General features: G+C 31.3%; 1 protein-coding gene across 1 annotated transcript in view; it reads left to right on the top strand.

The window, feature by feature from the left end:
• LOC148284329 (uncharacterized) overlaps positions 1 to 22,245 on the top strand; it is a 42,014-nt gene extending 19,769 nt beyond the window's left edge. Inside the window, exons 2-5 of the mRNA XM_088241562.1 lie at positions 11,247 to 11,382; positions 19,928 to 20,061; positions 20,540 to 21,065; positions 21,887 to 22,245. Of these exons, the coding sequence (XP_088097688.1) occupies positions 11,247 to 11,382; positions 19,928 to 20,061; positions 20,540 to 21,065; positions 21,887 to 21,984 (894 nt within the window). The 3' untranslated portion in view covers positions 21,985 to 22,245. The remainder of the gene's footprint in view (positions 1 to 11,246; positions 11,383 to 19,927; positions 20,062 to 20,539; positions 21,066 to 21,886) is intronic.
• The last annotated feature ends 450 nt before the right edge of the window (positions 22,246 to 22,695 follow it).

Raw genomic sequence — 22,695 nt, 5'->3', positions numbered from 1 at the left:
TGTGTTAATATTACGATCAAGGCGATAAATATTATAATTATGGAAACTAAGTTCTGATGACTTTATGTTTTTATCAAGCCATGTTTCTGTAAGAATTACTATATCATAATTTAATGTAGGAATCGTGGTCGCTAGCAATCCAATTTAGTTTTTTGTTAAATACTTGGAAATATAGGTAGGGAAGGTACTTGAAGCTTTTACCTTTTATTTGAGAAATGAAAATACAAAGAAAGATAGCATTCCGCAAAGAAATCAGCTGATTTTTTTTTCGCTCATTTCCGTATAAATTTGTATAAATCACTTTAACTTTAGAGTTGTACGTCAATCGGTTTCAAGGTCACTTCCTCATCCTCAGGAATTGACGTAAAACTCTAAAACTAATCTGGTTTAAACAAATATATTATAATAACTAGCGGACCCGACAGACGTTGTCCTACCCGAACGTTGGCCTGTCTGCTATCAGCTGGTTCAGCAAACGGTTTTTCGTAAATAAGGACACGAGTAATTTTTTTTTGCCCTTTTTGAGTTATTTATACATTCGTTATCAGGGTTAATTTTTCGTTTTATGTCTCATGTGGTTGGCTGAGAGGCTTCGTCGTGCTCAAATCAAAGTCGTGCAAAGTTTTAATGAAGAAAAGTTACACCGCGTTTTACCCTGAGCATTCTAAAATTTTGACACTCAACTCATGTTCAACGCGAACTTAGTCATTCTTTAATCGCCAGTCGTGTTTTGGCATGACTGTGACATTTGATTCAAAAGCAAAAGAAAAAAAAATGACTGAGTCGTGAAAGCATGAAAAACTGTCCGGATAAAAGGAAAAATACTTTTCATCGAAAAGTAGGAACCTAGGTACTTTAATTTATTTCAACAGAGAGGGAAAACATTTTCGAGAAGGGAATATGAAGTCTGGCATTTACAGGGCTTATGACCTGTCATTGGCTGGTTTAAATGGCCACTTTACGCACTGTGTAACATTCACCATCTGCCCATGCTTGAACATCCACATTTCTTCAACTCTTCCATCTGTTGACTTTTGTGAAGTAAAAGAGCTGAAACCTTTTATCGCGTGGGTGAGATTCATCTGGCTGGGATGCCAATGATCGATATGCCTCTAAGTAAAAAATGTATAAATCATTATGTTTGCATTTTTTATTAAATTATCTATTTCCGGAGATCGTAAAATTTAAGTACAACAACGTTTTATTTTTACATATTTGTTATATTAACTACCTAACTAGGGTCTCCGTTTAAAGACAGTAGATAAATCTTTTTTAGAATCTGTTTTCTTTAAACATTTATATAATCTACTACATTTTTTTAATCGTTGTTAAAATGACATATTTTGTCAACTTAAATTTGACAGTTGCAAAGAGTGGACGATAACAAATTACTATGGAAAACAAAACGCTGTAACAACACGTTTAAATTATTAAAAAAATATACATTAAAATAATTATTACCTTGAGAATACCCTAAGAAAATTGCGTGATTTTTTTGGTGCTAAGCAAGTCAATTATTCAGCGTGTTATTAATGTTTTTGAAATTTTGTGTTCACTCAAAGAAAAATAAAGTTGAACGCACTTGAATGACATTCAATTTCAAAAAAATTGCTTAGTCATTTTATCAATCGATAAAATTAAAATTCTTAAATTTAATTTATTTAAATAATTATTTAAAAAAAGATTCACCTGGAACATGAAATGCATCCTATGTAAACAAAACAGTATAATAATGTATAATAATTATTACATTGAAAAACGGTAGAAAAAAAAAACAGATATACATGTAGTTGTTATAAATAAGACAGAATTAAGACGGGGATACATGTAGAAAGTATAGAGGATGAGGGAGAGAATGAAGATATAAAAAAATGTGAATAATGAGATGAACCCGGTAATGCTTTGCTATTTCTAGATTTAATTACATACTTGTATAAAGATTAAATGAACACAATTGAATGTTTGATATCAATTACTGTATTAAGTCTAAATTAGATATGTACGTATACATTGGTTTTTTTGTGTTAAAATTTAAAATGCATTTTCGGCAAATGCAGCCCCAGCTAATGATGACGAAAACATTTACTCTTCAATTTTTTTTTCTACATATTAAATTGAGATTTATGAGCTATAAATATGCTTGTTGAAAATATCTACATTTCGTTGAAAACTCCTCGTAAATCGGTCTAGTAGTTAAATCGGTCTATCGAGGACACATAACAACGTTGCTTTATTTATATAAATATATATTATTATAATCGTCACGGAAGTAATGATGCGTATTTAGTTATTTAAGTTTATAGGTGGTACTTGCTTCTTTGACACCCAGTACATTTGATTTCTGGGATGAAAAATTAGCACGTTCTTTATTTTGGGCCGCGCTGTACATATTTCAAGAAAGAAATCGTGAGCATATAAGGAAAACTGACCATGTAAAAATTTTCCTATTTTAAGATCTTTTCACTAAGTTTAAGGGGTGGTTGATATCTTTTACTAAGTCTCCTTGTAGCAAAAAGTTTTTTTACAAGATCGAAAATTGGACGTAGTAATGCAGAAAGCAGCCAGCCCACAATTTAGAAAAAAAGAGATATCGGTGTTCTCATGTGCACTAAGGTCAATTATATGTTCTGCTTAAAACAGGCTGACCGCTTTCATATAAAAAAAACTTTAATAATCACCTTCTAAAAATAGTGTCGATCACAAAAACGGCATTCCTCAATTTTCAAAAAACACCCATAGCACTAGAAAAATCTGACGGTTCTTTAAAAATCATTGAAACTGGGTCAAAAATATAAATATATTTTTGATTGTAATATACAAAAACGAACGCATTCATTGTTTATCATTTGTCGAAGTCAAAAACATTACAATTGTTGTGTAAATTTGATTATCAACTTGTTTCATAAAGGTGCTATTATCTTAGTTTTATTTTTCTATAGCTAGCTGCTTTCTGCATAACTACGTTCAATTGAACGAAAAAAAAGTAAAACTTAGAATTTAGTGAAAAGGGTGAATAATCGAATTTACACTAAAGTTGGAATGTTTTCGACTTTTATCAAATGATAAACAATAAAATCATTAGTTTGTTGATGCTACGAACAAGAATCGCATGTGCATATATATTGTGTATGTATGTGTGTATATATATGTATATGCATGTATATGTGTGTATATATGTATGTATGTGCATATGTATGTATGTATGCTTTATATTTGTATATTTAATTGTATTTTTACATTTAATGTAAACTGTAACTTTTTTTTTTCTTTTCTTCTCTTTTGGACTATAACTGTTTTTCTATTTCTTCAATATTGTTTTTATTTATAGGAAACATATTTGAAAACCATATTTGCCGCAACAAATCGGTTTCTTAGAACAGGCATTTGCCCATATAGGAACCGATTGCAACATTAGGCATATTAATATTTCTGGCTTGCCGACCCTTCATATACTGAGCCTACTCTTAGTACAAGCAGAATTTGCCAGAGTGTTTTTTGTGCCATTTTTGTAACAATGTATGTATAAACTAATAAATGAATAAAAAAATGAATAAAAAATCTAATAACGTATTTGACCAGTTTTAATGATTTTTAAAATACCGTAACATTATTCTAGTGCTGTGGGTGTTTTCTGCAAATTGAAAATGCTTATTTTGTGTACGATACTATTTTCAGAAGGTGATTATTTTGTTTTTTGTACGAAAGCGACCTAGCAGTTTTAGTAGAACATAGAATAGGCCTTACTGCATCCGATAACACCAAAAACTTATTTTTTCAAAATTGTGGAGTGGCTGCTTTCTGCCAAACTACGTTCAATTATGCCTTGGCAAAATGTCTCAAAGTAAATATAAAAAAATCTAATTATATTATATTACAACAGAGATAAGAAACATTTAAGGAAGAAAAATAGGAATAAAGGCATTTACTGTTAGGGCTTGTCACTGGCTCGTTGAAATGGCCGCGTTACACACAATGTAAAATTCACCATTCTGCATACTTATTTTATTTATTTGTTTATATTTTTACATTGTTTGTATTTTTTTAATACAGAATAATATTCCCTCACTGGGGTCTCGTGCCGAGGGAAACATTTTACACCATGTGAAACATGCCTTAAATTAGTTGTTTAACAAAGTTTACATACTCGTAATAACAATTTAAAAAAGACGTAATTAATCAAATTTACCTAATTGACATTTAAATAATAAACAATATAAACTTAAATAATCACAAAAAATCATAAGTTTGAACATCAACAAAAAGAGTGACAAATAGAATATAAAAAATATATATATTTTACAACAGTTTTTATTATAAACATTCAAACAAAACTTACATTTTTATAAATGTTATTACCTTAAATTTAAATGATTTTAATTTGAATTCTTCTATATATATAAAACTACGGAATTATATAAAATCATGATTTACAACCCCTGCTTGCACTTGTATGTAACATAGAAATTTGTTAAGTCTCCCACCAGTCTGACGATGTCGGTCACGACAAAACCCGGTCACTGGTAAAAAAAATATGAATAAAAATGGAATAAAAATATATACTTATTTTTATTATTATTATGAAAATGAAGTTCCACCAAGAAAAATCAGGAGAAAAACTCGATTTATTAAATGGAATATATATTGAGTTTTTCGACTGACATTTCTTCGTGGAACTGCATTTTAATAATAATAAAAGAATTAGTTTATAGTTTTATTCCACTTTAATTTATATATGTTTTTTTTAAATTTTTATAAATAGAAACCCGGTCACTGGTAAAAAAATTATTAAAACATTTATTTATTTATTAACTGACATTGTCCATGTAAACAATTTATAGGGTTTAAATGTTACAATAAAAGAATAGTTTAAAACATTTAAAAAAAGAAAAGAAGCATTGACAAACATAAGGGACATCAAGACAGGATCTGGACTATTTATTTAGTGCTCGTTTAAATCGTTGTAAACTTAGACCAAAAAAATCCAGATCTTGTCTTGAGTTAACAATACGACAAAGACGGGTCATTGGAGAATTAAGGCCATAGTTTGTTCTATGCTGATCGATGAACAGTACTTTATTGTTTCTCAATCTACGAGTCGGAATATTGAATTTTACTTGTCCCAGTAATGATGGAACATCGATTATACCATTTAGTATGCCAAACATATATATGGAGTCAATATTAGTTCTACGTTTTTGTAGACTAGAAATATTTAACATTGACTCTATTTCAGCATAAGAATAATTATCTCTCTCTAGTCCAAGCATCCACGCTATTTTTCGAAGCAAGCGATGTTGGACTGATTCAATGTGATTTATGCGATTGACATAGAATGGAGATCAGACCACGGAGGCATATTCTAGAAGAAGGCGAACAGTTGAGCAATAAAGAGTTTTGATTGTACGGACATTAGTAAAATCAGAGGATATTCTGTTAATGAAGCCAAGTAATTTCAGTGGTTTATTTACTGTATTATCCATATGCTTGTTGTATGTCAGTTTATAGTCCGAAACAACCCCTAAATCTCTGATGGACTTAACTACATTAATTTTGGAGTTTTCTAATAGGTACTCTAAGGAAATTGGTTTTGTTCTATGACATACATGCAGATCACTGTATTCACGGTATTTATCTGAACCACTGTTGCACTTTGACACTGTTTAAAAGCGACTTTGCGAAAACGTTCATTTTGATTTGCCAATAAGCGAGAATTGTGACTTGGGCGGTTTTCCCCGTGTGCTCTCAAAATATTAAAAGAGCGATTGTTCCAGTGCCGACGTACGTTCTGCCCACACTATTACTACAACAAGTCTCCGGGCCAGCCATAAAGCTGTATACAGGGGGCATTAGTAAGGTGCGGAGGTGCAATAAAAACGTTTAAAGAATAAATCACTCGTAACGGCTAAACCTTTTGGCAAACCGTGGAGTTAGACGTACGGCCGACTTAGGGACTGTATAGCGAGAATTGCAGAATTGGAACAATTTATGTACGGGACGCCAGTAGCGCTGGCAAAAGTACTTTTGTCAAAATATATATCATAAGATAACGTCGAAGATTTAAAAAATATATATCGTCGGGGTTCTGCCACAAGTAGGTAACTACAAATTGTCGAAAAATGAAATTTCTTCATAACTGGCATCAAACATAATCTTTGTTCAAATAGTAAATATTAATGTCGATTGCAGATAGGACCATCTGTATTTTTTTGGTTTTTTAGTTTTCAAAAGTTTTGGTAAATATTTCAGTAAATAGACATAGAAAGAAAAAACATCGTAATTTATTTATTCGAAACTTTATATACATATACAATATAATATATACATATAAGGGCGGGCATTGTGCCTTAAGGTAATTTCGTCTTACCTACCCAAACCGTTCAGTTTGAGAAAATTATAAATACATGGACATATTGAATCTTACAATTTTATACAAAAATTAAAAGCAAAGATTAACAAAAATAAATTTTAATTTTAATTTTTTTTCACTATACTATGATGAGAGGAGAGGGGATGGGAAGGAAAAAAGAAGGATAAAGGAACAATTTAAATATTTAGATAGTGACATTTTAATCTTGACTTAAATATAAATAAAGAAGAGGTGTAATTTAGAACGGTAGTTAATTATTGAAAAGTAACACTCAAGTATTTTAGTTTCTGGATTAAATTCTTTATTTATTTATTTATTTACAAACATAGGTATATTGTACATTATTTGAGACGTAAGTCTTAACTCATGGGACTAAAAGTCCTGTGTTGAGATGGGGCTAGCAATTAGTTGACACAGGCACATGAGTTTATCACCACAAATATAGGATCAGAAACATATTTCTTTAATGCATATACATAAGGCACAACAATATGGTAAACAGCAAACTCAAACATTCGGAAAATCATCAATGAGTTTCTTACTCAAATCCCTCCCACTAAGGAAAATCCAGTCCTTGACTACTTTCCTGAAAATAGTTTTTGTCCTTGAGAGCTTAATACTCTCTTCCAAAATATTAAACACTCTCGGTGCGATAAATGAGAGATGTCTTCGAGCAAAAGTCATACGGGTTTTGGGTATGACATAATTCATGCTCTGGGAAAACCTCGCACGGACATTTTGCTGAGACTTTTCCTTATTGTTCGACCAGAAGTGCGTAAGTGCTTCTTTTAGGTACAGTTGTCTCATATCCAGCACCTTCGTGTTTAGGAACAACTGTTCTGACGTGTATGTTGGAGGGCGCCGGAATATTTTTCTCAATTATAATTTCTGTGAAATTATGAGAGGCTTTAAAATAGATGCCGCACAACCCCCCCAGCCAGCTTTTCCATTTTTAAATTGAGTCTGATTATAGCTGTCTTGAACATTTAAAAAAATTACAGATGGTCCCTTTTTCCATTTGACTACCAAACTGTCATTTTTTGAAGACCGAGTTATGCACGATTATTTTTAATTTATAGCTTTATTTAAACGTTGATATTTCGTTGTATTGTTTATTTAAATAAAAATAAACAATACTTCACTCTAAAATGTATTTGATTTCTCAATGCTCAAAATTTAACTAATGTTAGAAAATATAAGTATAAAACCAGTTACCGACTTTTTAAGTCTACTGGTTTCTTGACGTACTTGTCTCTTCGTCAGGACACTCACTACATCAACATGCAAATACTACAATATACCTCCACCTTTACCATCTCCGTAGTATTTATATATATATAGTATTTCCAATTATTCATAAATCACATGCAGATTTATAAAGATGCGAACGCCACTGTGTCTAGTCATGCACTGAGCTTATTTTTTTTTATTTTTACATTTAATCTTGTTTTGAAAAATTGGTTGGGAACTGAGAGGGAGAGTGAGGAGTAGAGGTGGGGCTACCCGATTGATTTTTTTTTTATTAAAAAAGCGGGCTGTACTGAAAACTTATTTGAAATCTTAACTCTTTCATTATGTTAACTTTATGCACTATTTTGAATGTAATTTTTTTAATGTTAGTTTTGTAATTGGCTTAGGTCGTTAATGTAATAAAAAAATGCAATATACATACCTCTACACATTAAGCTATTTTATTGGAAAACCCTCGTTTTTAAACGCGTATAAAACGATTTTATCTGTTCGGTATAAAACTAGTAATTTATTTGAAATGCAATCGGTAAAAATATTTTACAACATGATTGTAAACTGAATTGGTAAGCAAACTAAAAAAGCAATAATTCAACATCGATTTTATTATTGAAAACGACATAAACAAGAATGCACAATGGTGTAAAACTAAAAATACAGTTGCGAAATATCGCATCCCCACATCAAGGGTGCCATAAGCTAAAAAAAGCTTTGTTTGGAGTGATGTATGAAATTTAATATAATTTGGATTGAAAGCACACTATGCCAAACTGTTATAATTTAAAGGTAAATTATAACTGCATACGGAGTTAATGCTTTCATGATATTTTTTTTCCAAAAATATTTTTTTTTAAATCAAGAATTTTTTACAAACTTACTATGTAACAAAACAAAGTTTTAAAAAAACCGATACACAAGTGTAAATTTGATGTTAAATTAATTAAGGACCTTACTTATAAACCTGCTATAAGGTTACGCCGAGGTAGTGGTAAAATAAGGATTGGAATACCATTCTAATTATATTTGGAAAATAAGGATGATATTCTTATCAGTAATTAACCGCTATGCTTAGGCGTAACTTTATACCAGGTTTACAAGTAAGGCCCTAAAAGTACTAACCAAAAAGCAATGAATATTTTACAATGAGTTGATATTTGTGTATAATATTATACCTATTTTTTAGAGAATTTTGTAAAAAAATGCTCTTACAATTTAAGAGAAAAGATTTAATAAGACTCTTATTAAAAAAAAGGCGAAGTCACAAAGTTCAATTTTATATAAGGCAGTAAAAATATACAATATGTGAAAAAAACATTTACGAAGAAAAATGTATTTTTTAAATTAAAAAAAATGATTAAAAATTTATACATTTAATATGTGTACTTGTTGTCGGCCCCGTGGTGTAATGGTCAGCGCGTTTGCCTACCATGCAAGAGGTCTCGAGTTCGATTCCTGACATGGTTGATATGAAATATTTATTTAAAGGTGTGTTTTCACACTGGAACATTTCATATTCCCTGGACTGGTATCTGAAATGTAAGACTGATCATCTTACCTTCATGGAACAGAAATTATCAAGATAAGCTGCAATTGGTGTACCAATGCAGTGCCCTATGCACCATTAGGTTCGGAAAGGGAATGATTATATGTGTACATTGTGCTGTATTGCTATATTATATACTCAACATAGGGCTATTGGCCTCATGGAGTTAGGGATGCGTTTTGTTTTGTAATATGTATCTTTATATTAATAAATACATAAATTGTTGTTATTAGAGCACAAATGTGGGCCCTATTTTAAGATTTCAAATTTAAAAAAATTAAAATAAATGCATCTTGTTTAAATTGTTTAATATTGATCTGTGGTAAAAAAATGCGAATGTCAAAATCTTAAAAGTCGTTTTTTTCAGCTTGACAAATTATAATTGTGGCACTTTAGACGCGGCTGGTGCAATATCTCCGTCCGTCAAATCCAATTCTATCTCTCAATAAAACAGAATTTATTAAATCTGAATTAAATCTATAAATCTTTCGTTGAAAGGTTTTAATACGACAAACTAGAACAATTGCTTGTATAAATCTTCATTTTAAATCACGAATTCGTAAAAATTTTGTGTTTTCAAAAAAGATGAAACAGATTTCTTAACAATATTTAAGATTCGTATATTTTTCATTTAAGAAATAGCGTTCAAAAATCGGAATAATTATGCTTTGGTGAAATGTCATAAAGCAAATAAAAAAAACAAAATAATCTAATCAATTCATTTCAATAGAGATAAGAAACATTTAAGGAAAAGAATAGGAATAAGGGCATTTACTGGGCTGGATTTAGTGGCCACCTAACACACTATGTAACATTTACCATTCAGCCTATGTTTAAACATTAACAAAAAGAGCAACATATGGAAGAATTGAAGGAAAATGCATGTTTAAATATGGGCAGAAAAACGAATGTTACACTGTATAAAGTGGCCAAATAAACCAACTAATGATAAATCATAAGCCCTGAAAATGCCTCCTATATTTTTTTCTCTGCAACGTTCTTTATCTCTATTGTAATACACTTAGCGGATAAACGGTTGCTAAAAAGGTTATTATTTTTCTGTTATCTCTCGCAAATGCCTCCCCGATACTATGCAAAAAATACAACTGCATGTCGGACTAAGTATGCCGAACTAAAGACGAGAAATTGACGTTAGTTTCGTTGTCCCGTTTTCCGCACCCCAAAACTGATCCAATTTGGATGGTTTTTTTTAAGAAAGGGAATTAAAATGATTTTTTTGTATCAATACGTACCTCTTGTGTTTCTCAAAAATAATTATCATATTTGTCTACAATAAGTCCGAAGACAGCAGATAAAATTGAGCATTTTTTTTTTTGGATGGTCCTAGTTCCCATAAGAAACAAATTATCAAAGAAACAAAACAATATTGACACGCCAATGGTAAATATCTATAGTATGTAAAAAAATCACTGCTCTTGTGCCATCCAGGGAGAAAATACCGGAACACGTTTGTATGGAAAAAAAGTCAAGCGCCGTTTTCTCATAGACATAAAAACCCCTGGGGGGGGGGGGATCCGGACACCCGGGTGGAAAGAGATTAGTGCGAAGACCCAAACTGAGGTGAGAGGATAAAGTGAGAAGGGATGCAGCGCAGTTTCTCCAGGTGGCGAATTGGAAGACGGCGGCTGAGGACAGAGTTGGAGGTGAAAGTTGCAGAAGGCCAAAGCTCGATATGGGCTGAAACGCCATCGGAGAGAGAGAGAGGGTTTAATCCAGTATTTTTTTATATCGGTTATAAATAGTTAAACCACGTATAATTATGTCGTAATGAAAACCTGTACGCATGTGAATTTTTTAAAATAATGTGATGAATCTGGAAAAATCAAGTTGAGTGATATGTGGTTTTTGTGAAAATGGCGCACCATAAATCATCCCCTTTCCGCACATAATGATGCATACGGTACTGCATTGGCACACCAACTGCAGCTTATCTTGATATTTTTGTTTCATGAAATTAAGATGACCTGTCTTACGCTTTAGAAAATGCCAAGAATCTTTTTTATTTATGTGTCCATTGTATCTATTTAAATTTCTTTGTAATTATATATTTTTTCTTTTTATTTCTAGCTTTCAGCATCAAACGATCAACGGGTTACGTTGACGGGCGTGCACCGTCAATTAGCAGGACTGTATCACTGCGAAGTATCTGCTGACGCCCCATTGTTTCATACCGAGATACAGTTAGACAGACTGGAGATCGTCGGTAAATAAAAAACATTTTTTAATTTTAGTTAAAGTGTGTTTTTTTTAGTACGCCGATTTTCCTAACAGTAAATTGAAAATAAAAATCACTGAAAATTTATATAAATAGGAGAATTCAGAAAATACTAAACTTATATAACACACTATATCTAATTAATTCAGTTTTCCCTGTTTGGACATAATGGTGCATATGGCACTGCATTCGTACATTAATCGCAGCGTATGTTAGTCATTTTTATTAGATGGAGATAAAATTATCAGTCCTACGCTCCGGTACTAGTCCAGAGGCTCAATCACAAATGACTATCGACGTGCTAAATATTTAAGCGATCACAACGAACAATTATGAACACGCTAAAGTTATCGCGGTCACGTTGCAAAACGCCATAGATAAGTTCCGTAGTCAAACTTCAAATCTATTAATCTGTGGTCAAATAAAAAAAGTCAACGCGCGTGTAATCTCGTGTCGGTTTGTTTAAATTTAACATATAAAATGGCTCTTCCACCAAATGCCTTAAGATATATGAATGTAATATAATATAATAAACTACCCAGTAAAATCAAAGAAAATAAAACGTTGTGTTTGTTGTTTATCATGTTCATACCTTCAACAATTTTTTGTTTAATTGCTTTCTCAATTTGATTCAAAACAAATAAATAGCATGATAAATTGTTAACAAAAAATAAATTAAAATTATTTTACTTACAGTTTAGGAATATTTTCCATATTTACACCGGTAAAATTCAAATATGTGACGGATTATGCGTTGCGAAACGTAAATATTTTGAATTTTGACATTTAATATTAGGTGTTGCCAAGCATCAGGTTAAAGTATGACAATATTAAAAAATAAAATAATCCCGATCGATAACTTTCACGGATGTTTCATTGTGACCACGCATACAATAAACAACCACGGGGAAAAATTGTTATCACGCCGCTAATTAGCACGTCGATAGTCATTTGTGATTGAGCTGCAGGGACTATGAAATATCCTTCTGATAAGACACCTTTTTTAATTTGTATATTTGTTCAATCCAAATTAAGGAACATATAATACAATTCAGTCGTAAATATATAAAAGCTTTTTAAGCTGTGCCCGTGCCAAGCCATAATTATGAACATGATAAATAGTAGTTAAAAAAATTTAAAAAAATATTTCATCAAATAAAAATATTAAGAACAACAGTCTAAAAAGTACCTTAAAATATTTTCAAAAAGGTACAAAGTGTAAATTATATACAAAATACTATAGCTATAAATACTAGAATTACGATTTTTTTCTAAAAACATTAAATTTGTTAAAACTTAACGATTGAAGAAAAATTATAGACCTTTTAAATTTATTCAAAATTGTAAATTCAATATTTAAACTTTTTCAAACATGTAATTTTTAAACTTTTTCAATTTTCTTTCCCAGATTGCATAATGTAAACATTATTTTGAATTTATTTCTATGCCTAGTATTCTGTTTATTTTGTTATTTTCAAGTATTTTTCATACCCATTTTAATTTGTAGTATATCATAATTTTAATTTTTCTGCTTTTGTAAATAATATAATAGTTAAAAATTTAAAAACGTCTTTAAAAAAATTGTTATCTGTATGTCCCTAAATGAGTTTTTTTTTTTAAAAAACTCCTTGGGAATATTGTATATAATTATGTATAATATGTTTTCAATATAATTAAAAAAAAAAATAAAAAAAATATGGGATTGCCCTGAACTATTATCTCTCATCAACTTCAGGGTACCTGGAAGAATGACTAGACTGGTGCCACCGTTTTGTAGCAACAATTCACGGACAGTGTATACTTGTAATTCCGTATTAAACAGACTTCATGAACTCAGCAATAGTTATTCCCACGTATCTGATATATTTAGTGTGGGGTATTGTTCCTATAGAACAAACCTTTTGAATTTTTTCAAAGATAGTGAATGGTAATTATATTTATTTATTCATGCATTTCATAGTATATACAGTTTTTTGTTTACTTTGCCCAGCTGTATGAAACAGTACTTATGATTTTCTTGTTGTATTACTGTAGAATGTTTTATTATTTAATCTTTCTATTGAATATGCTGTATAATTTTTAGGTAATTTTTTTTTTATAAATCTTTGGTATAAGGAAATTTGTTTTTAAAAAAAATAATTATTAAGCCAATTATGTTAGTATTATGAATTTTTGTAAAAGGCAGATATGCCGTTTATGTTAATAAAATAAAATAAAAATTTACCGGTACAAAGACATAAAATATTTGTTATTATATAATAATAACTTAATTGTGGAGAGCATCACCAACAGCCGTGAGGTTGGCAGAGCCGAACACAGCTTTGGCTTGCAACGCGTAATTCGATGCAACGTCAGCTCGGACAACTTATTCAACGTCGTGCATCGGAAGAAAATTCACATTTCGTCTCACCCGTCCACCAGCTCCTCGCCAGGTTTTCGCTATTGTAAATTCCTTCTGAACAAAATTGTAAGGATGTAACTTGTGTGTATCTACTCAATAAATAACTTCAAATCCATCATTCTCATTTAACCTCAAATCAATTCACGCGTGCCAATCCATACTAATAGTGATGTCCTTCATATCAACAATGCGAGCGATATGTACAACTTGAATATGAATAAATTAAAAAACGAAATTAGCCACAGCATACACGCGTTATCATTGTAGGTGAGGTTTTCTTTTCTATCCTAAAAATTATATACACACATTTAGTCAAATTAATGTTAAAACATTTATTTTTTATTTTTATTTTTTTACATTAAACATAAGTGATAAAACAGAGTATTCAAAAATAAAGCATAATTACATAGCAATGAAATACACATTAATAGTAAAAATAATAAACAAAAAAATCTGACAAAGGCATTGCCTCTTCGTGGGTATACAAGAAAATGTTAATGAATTTTTTCTCCTGTAATAAATAATGGACAGTTATAATTTTTGTGTAACATAAAAAAGAAAATGTAAAATATTCTGTTAAAGATAATATGGCTTTTTTTAAAAAGTAATTAATAAAGTCAATAAAAAATATTTTTAAAAAAACACAAAATATTTCTTAATATTTAATTTTTTGTTTTTCAAATTCGATTCTCCTGTAATATAACTAATGATACACTATGTCACCATCATCATCATTCCTTTTCTGCCATTGGCTGGTTTAATTGGCCACTTTACACACTGCGTAACATTCACCATTCTGACAGTGTTTAAACAAATTTAGATCTAAAATCTTTAAAGGTACAAAATCCAGGATGTCTGCAAACATTTGAACAAACTCAAAACGGTTAAAATTTAAAATTTAAAATTGCATTACTCTTGTGCCGCGATAACAAACGTTACATAAACGCAATAGTATACTTGACAAACTTCAACGATACATATCGAGCTGTTATCAAATAAAATCGATATTTATGTGGAAAAATGTGTATATTATATGAAAATATTAAGTTTTTTTTTCGGTAACCCGTATTTGATGATTTTCAGAAAAAAAGTGTGTTACATATGATATTTTTTGTGAAGAAAACTTAATTTTACCTTGTAGATAAATTTGAAGATCAATCTTTTCTTCCATTCTAATACGGGCTAAGAACCTTTTTAAGGGTTAAAGAAACATAAACAATTATCATCTTCTTTGCAGCAACTATTTGGGATCTGATACCTTGAAATCTCTGAGGAAAATTACTTTGAAATTTTGATTTAAGATATTGTTTTAATTCCGAGGTATAATATTTCAACTTCTCAAACCGCTGCCGTTGAGTATCAAAAGCCTTGTAAACTTTTGACGGACATTTTGTAATAAAACAAATTAAAGCTGTAAATTCATACTGTTGTTCTGAATTTTGCCGTTATTGTTAAAGTTCTGGGCCGTTCCTTCCATTCCTGTCTATATTTTGATTTATTTCCTCACCTTGACGCCGCCCACTAACCTGCTTAATATTTTAAAAATACATAAAATTATTGTAATGGTTTGAGAGGTGTACAAGAAAAAAAAAATCTATTTTGGTATCTGGAAGATGAAATTTTTAAAAATAAATCTTTGAGAATAAGTTCAACAAAGATAAAGTACCAGCAGTATGACGTATTTTAAGGGTAGTCAAGTACTTAAGGAATTTTAAGGAATTTCTACAGTAAACCTTTTTCAAATGGGATTATAGAAATTAATGGGTTTACATGGTATTCTGATATTGAATATTTTAAGTTTCAATTTACACAGTGTGTAATATCACTATCGTGTTTATGTTTGAACATCCATATTTCTTCAACTTTTCCATCTGTTAATTTTAAGTTAGACTTCTGTGTGTGAAATGTGAGTGAAAAAGCGCCACATTCAACAGTATGAAGGCTGTCTGGAGATCGGATATTTACTCAGTGAAAATCAAATGCCGCCTATAAAACGCCTGTATAACACCTATTTGCCTTTATGGATGTAAATTGTGGCACCTCACTATGGCCCAAAACAGCAAAATACTAAGTTTTGAGAATAAGTGTGTCATAATAATATTGGGTGTGATGTGGTTTGACTTTGCGCGGGATATATTAATAAGAAAACGGACGCAGCGAACTCTGGTGACAACTGGCATCAAGCGGAAGAGATGCGGTTGGCTTGACCATGAATTGTAGATGCCTCCTGAGAGTATTCACCTCGCTTAACTACTGATTAGCCGACAGATATGCCTGGAAGATCTTTGTGAAACACCATATGCTCCAACTGGGGAGTGGACATGGACATGTGTTCTTAATAGAAATAGGACCTGCATGAGTAAAAGTCAGGAGAACATGTCAAGGATTTGATAAATAGGCTAATGCTCTCGAATAGACGGGAATTTTTCAAACTGGCTTTTCAACTTCCAAAAAAATTAAAATTACGTCAACTGTTCAATAAAGAGAAGACGTCTGCGGCAAATCACTATAATTATTATTTTATGAAAAGACACAGCAACTTGTCATTACGGACCGCTGAATCAACAAGTATAATGATGGCTTTAGGATTTAATAGAATTCAAGTAGAGCAGTTCTTTGAAAGTCTTGAAAGTTTGACACAAAAGTATAATTTTACTCCGTATAAAATATGGAACTGCGATAAAGAAACATGCAAAATTGATAGCTTCTAAAAACTCAAGACAAGTCGGAAAACTAACGTCCGCAGAACGTGGAAAAAATGTGACTACTTTTTGCAATGAGCGCTGGAGGCCACTTTTCGGATTTCCACGGTAACGAATGAATGACAGACTCAAGATTAACGCTCCACACGAGAGTTCAGCCGAAGCCCAACCAAATGACTGGATGAATGCTGATCGCGCCATTTGCCCGTTAGCAGATGACCCCTTGAAATTGCTGGTTCGCGGGATGCGTTATCCTGTATTTGCTTTGCAAACAGAACCCTAAATACAATGACTGCAATTACCTACCTTATTCTGGGTTCCGGCACCTTTACTGTCTGAAACTTTTGTTGCAGCAGTCAGGATCAGAAAAGAGGGGCACTTGATGATTACACAACACAGTGGATTTAATAGTTATTGATCGCAAAATATATTTTTTGGGATCGCGATGAGAATGTAAAAATTACGTATACACATGATCAGCTCAGTTGTTATTCTGGCGCTGGGACAATATCGGTACCCACGGTAGGCAAATGCAACATCTCAACCAGGGCCTCGTAGGTAGCAAATAAATTCGAACGCCTCATCTTAGTGAATGTGCTATGTATATGGGTGTGTACACATATAGTTAATGTGGCGTAACCAAATGCTGACATATTTTTAAGGTGGATGCATCACTTCACAAAATATTTGAGTCCAGTAGAACAGAACCCAGTTCAGCTAATTCTAGACAAGCACGCTAGTCACAAAAACTTTGATGGCATAAAATTTGCTAAAAAAAATAATATATTCATGATCAGCACTCTACTTTGTAAAACTCATAAGTTTTAGCCGCTTGATTGCAGGTTCATGAAGCCTTTTAAATCAGCTTAAAATGATGCATGTGATTTATGGATCAGATCGAACTCTGCTATTAAAATCAGTGAATATGAGATCGCAAGGGTTGTTTCGTCTTCATTTAACAGAGTTTCTCGCATGGATATTGGCGTAAATGGCTTTCGTTATACTGGAATTCACCATTTAAATAAGAATGTCTTCAGTGATTTAGAATTTATTGCTTCAGATATGACCAAATTTACAAAAATCAAACTCAGAATCATTGCTTTTATCTTCTCAACAGTCAGAACCAATAGTTTCAACTTCTGAACAGGCAGAACTGACAATTTTTTTCATACAACAGCTAGAATCATCTTAAGCTCTTCAACAAGTTGGATCTCAAAATGCTTTTTCTGCGTCAGAATCTCAAATTGCTTCTTCTTTGCAACTATCAGAATCTCAATATATCGCTGTTATTGATCATTCAGTTGACAGCTTTAAAGCAATTGTTTCAGAAATGACACCGGTTCTCGATTCTTTGAAAAAAAGAGCCACTGCACGTTATCGTTATTCTGAAACAAGTAAAAAATTTAACATGTTTACAAAACAAAAAGATCCTTTACAAGAAAAGAGCAGAAAAATTACAGCGGCTCAGTTAACCGAGAAAAAAGTTTGCTGTCGGGTAAGGACGTCAAGAAGAAAGGAAAAAAAATGCGGTTGCATATTCTATTTACCATTTATTCTAACGAACTCGTTAGGTTTAACGATAAAAAACACCTATTTATGGGCTTTTTGAAGTGACTTAACTTATTAAAATAAGTTTCGATTTCGGCAGATTTTTTTTTCTTTCGGTCACTAGTTTGAACTCCGTTCTACCATCTGAATTGAACTGAACTTTATTTCCATTTAATAATAGTGAATTATTTATAACTTGTTAAAAAACACCCCAAAAACCTGAAACGTTTCGGCAAAGAACACAAATATTTCTTTAAAACAAAAAATGTATATTGGGATATGAAATAAAAAAAATGACTGATATTTCGTTTGATTTTTTCTCATCTTATTTCGCCCGGCGTCAGTTTCTTTTGCGAATCTCTTCTATTGTCTCATTTTTATTCGGCTGATTTACTTCGGACGCCTTTAAATAAATTCATCTGACGTATTAAACAATAGAAATGCCAGGACAATACAAAGAAGCAAGTCTTTCATCTGATAAATTTCTTTGATCGAAACCCCACAAGGAGGTATTCTTTGAATTTGACATTTATACCCTATAAACAATTGATTTACCTATTATTTCTTTAAGGGCTTCATATAAAATAGCTTCCATTTAATTCAAGGAATGAAAGAAGAAAGAGAATTAGGAAATCTAATGTATTTCGGAACAATAATGAACCACGTTTGATTGTTGTTTGATTGACTGAGAAGTATATTTGTAATGGACCATGAAAATTTTTAAAGATAAATTTATAATTAACTTAGTAAAAATCACTGAGGCATAATAAAGAGGCACGATATTCCTCTATTTTTTATTAACATCTGAGAGATTATAGTCTTCTGATCGATGACACACACCCGTGAAATGATTTTACCTGAAATTTAGAGCAACAACCGATTAAACAAGTCATCATTTTATATTGAATGCAATACATTATATTCTGCAAAACCAGCAGTATGGCACATAAAACGTCCGTCTACATAAAAACAACATCATTTAGCATATTTACTTCGTTTCTACCATGGAGACATGGAAAACAACAAAAACGGTCTATAAAGTAAAGTTAGGTTAAGTCTATAAGTTTGTATTATGTCTAAGGGAAGAGACCATTGCAGGAGACTGCTGCGAGATATTGCAGAGATTTGTATATAATACTATTAAGCGTGTTGTTCAGATTTTTATTAGAATTTATGTTTATTTTGTAGTATGCTTTAATAATATTAAAAATTGTGTGATTTTTGTACTTTATATTAGACAACAGCCTTAAAGACCTTTCTTCCAAGAAGTAAACTAGTTATTTTTTGGTTAATATCTTAGTATTATTAGTAAATTACAGTAAGGATAAAGAACATTTTAGATAAGGGAATATGGAAGTTTATTAAGTTAATCTTAATAGTTCCCTTGAGGGTAAAATCCAGTCTTTTGTCTAAAAACATTTGGACAAACTTAAAATATTCTCTAAGCATTGTACTTGTACTAAAATTGAAGGCGTACTGATTCATTCAATACAATTTGGATTTTGAAGGGATGAGATCATTGCAGGAGACTACTGAGAGACATTGCATAAATTTATATACTATTAAACGTGTTATCCAGATATTCATTAAAATGTAGGTCTATATGATATTCTATATTTCTAGTATTTTTTAACAATTTGCATGCTTCCAAAACCAAATCAAATCAAAACTCTTGGCGTCATAGAGTTAGGGATACGTTATTATTTTTTGAAATTTGTATATTTGTTTTAGTAAATCAATTCTCAGAAAATAAAATTACAAAAATTGCACGAGGCCTTAAAAATAAAAAAATGTTTTTCTCTTTTATATCTACAACCAAAACTTTATATGTTAATCTCATACCAGATTGTGATTTTGATAAAATATTTGTTGTTCTGTTCAGACGTACCAGCATCTGCACCAGAACTGACGGTGGACCGCATCAGGTTCTCTCCCGGAGACAGCATCAGAGCCAATTGCTCTTCATCCAACAGCTACCCTGCCACAAACCTGACGTGGTACATCAACGACGAAATCGTAAGCTAGTTTTTTCTCTAACTCTTATTCTAACTGAAGAATTACAATACAATATTTATTAAAATAGTTATAATGTATTTTTTTCTTCAATAAATAAAAAGTATTTGATAAACTTTTATTTATTACATTCATACAATTGACAATAAAGCAATTATTGATGATGCATGACCATGATACAGTTTAAGTATAAAAAACGTGACGAAAATGTTTTCTCTTCCAATAGAATTGGAGCGCAAAAAAGATCGATTGCTAATTTTTACCAACTGTTTGAAAAAAGCTAATGAAAATCTAATGATAGTACTCATGTTGGTTGGTGAAAGTATTCCATTTTATTATCAAATCATTCAGAGAAAACCTAGCTGGCCATTAACGCAAGATTATATAGAAACAATGTTTATTGTATCCAATTTGAGTTGTTTAACTCTCATTTGTAAACAATTATCAAATGTAGTTGAAAAATATTTTATTTTCTTTTTAGGTATACCAAACACACACCATAAACTTTCCTGCAAATCCAGATCTTTGGGAATCCAGTTCTTCATTCAACTTAATAGAAATCACAACTGAAGAAGAAGTACAACATCCGAAATACCAAGTGGGGGGAAGCCAGCGAGAGATAAGTTCGTCCCAACTTAAAATCCCAAGCCAAAATCCAGAAATCTCCGTCTACACAGCATACTCTACGTTTCAACAAAACCAGCAAAGCCAAAAACCATACGATGCTGACAATTATAAAATGGATGTTAATAAGGACACGGCAGGTTTTAGAGATGAAGTTAAAGATGGATCAAAACAACTAGAACAGAGTTTTCGAGAGTACCCTTTAAGAGTAAACGCAGTTCCTTTAAAGGTGACAAAAGTAAAGATGCAGGCAGGATTTGGCAATTCTCTAAAGCTGAGATGTGAAGCAACTATCTATGATGTTTACAAAGCTAGCAGTAATGTGATTAATATCAGAGAAGAAACTCCCCATATTGCTTTGGTTATGGGCCAAAGCTCTGCAGGTAAAAACAGATGATTATTTTTTAATATTAAATTGAACCTTTTACAATTTTTAGTACCTGTTTATTTATAAGTAAAAATTAACAAGTTTTCTCTTGTTTGGCGGTTCCTATTTTTTTAGATATGGAAACCTAATTAATCTACCCGTTTTTGGTGAAACACCCTCTAGAAAATAAAAAATAAATTGACAAAATGATGTTTTTAAGACCCCGTTGTAATGCTCGACATTAAAAGAAAGACTTTTTTTTTTATTGGGAAGATGGAAATTTTTGGCGTTGACCGCTTGTTTTTTACGACAATTTGCCTTAAATCTTTGAACCCCTGTGACGTTTTCACGAAATTCCAGTGTTCTGCGGAACAACTTTTAGAAACCGCTGCTTTAGTTATTCCTTAAAAAAAAACAAAAAAACTTAAAGTGAACAACTGTTTTATGTTTTTTTCCCTACAAATAAATGATCCATTTATATGTAGAACAAATTAACACCACAAAACTTTTTTGAGAATCAATATTGAATTTATAAGTTTTGCTACAACATTTACAAAATAGAAACATAATAATATACAGTATTTTGGTACTCATTATATTCAAGGCACATAATCCAGATCAGTCCAAAGTTACTAGACTCTAGTAGAAAAGAATGGCGTAAAGACGCGCCTTACCTTGTTTCAGCCTGACTTATTGGTCAGAGAGAAGCTGTATCAATAACTTGAGTTTAAAACACGTGCACAATCATATTTGAATATTTTTTATTTGAAATTATAACAACTTTGCTTAATATAAAATAGATTATTCCTGAGTAATATTAATACAATTTAATTTCAGGTAATCCTGTGAACTTTTCTCATTTTGGGATGGCGATCTGTTATTGTTTGCTCGCGGGAATCCACACAGTTTGGAAAGTACTGTTGTCAGGAAGATGAAACACGACACCAATATTTTTGTTAATTGTTTAAATATATGATAAATAATTTATTTAGATGTAATGTGTAAACAAATGCTGTTAAATTAGGTAAAAAAAAATATAACATACATAATACTAACAGCAAATACTGAAAAATGACATTTATAATCCTCGATTTAAAAAAAACCTGTGAAATATTTTAGTACTACTGATAAAAATAATGTTATATTATATTGTAATAGTACGGATGCCATTATATATGATAAAAATATTCAATTGGTAGTTGGTTTTGTTATTGTTCATAACAAGTATCGTTTACAACTAATAATCTCCTTTAAGTAGGGTTCAAACGAGGACATGACAATGTGGTCCTGTCCCAGCATTGGATCTACTGTCCGCGCGTAAACAGAAATTGAGAGGAAAGAACAATAGATTTAAATTGTCCTAGAAATTTAAAGCCAGGCTATCTATGCAAGACAATGGATTACCCCCCCACGAAATTGTCATAGTGTGAACGCACACCGACTCCAACGCATATTTTCTACAGAAAATGTCGCGTATATAGTATCCGGAAGACATTACTAAGTTGATATGTATATGAAGCGAACACAATGGCTTATGGCACTTTAATTGTTTAACTTATAGGGACAAACAGTCATAGAAAAAGCGGTGGAGGCGATTGAAGCTGCTATGGAAATTTATTTATTAATCATTTTTACGACCTAAGCCA

The sequence above is a fragment of the Micrasema longulum genome, unplaced genomic scaffold (assembly GCF_059751315.1).
Source record: "Micrasema longulum isolate JH-2025_06_02 unplaced genomic scaffold, ASM5975131v1 h1tg000131l, whole genome shotgun sequence".
NCBI classification, from domain to species: Eukaryota; Metazoa; Arthropoda; class Insecta; order Trichoptera; family Brachycentridae; genus Micrasema; species Micrasema longulum.
The sequence above is the reverse complement of the archived record's forward strand: the minus strand, read 5'-3'. Positions and strand labels throughout refer to the sequence as shown.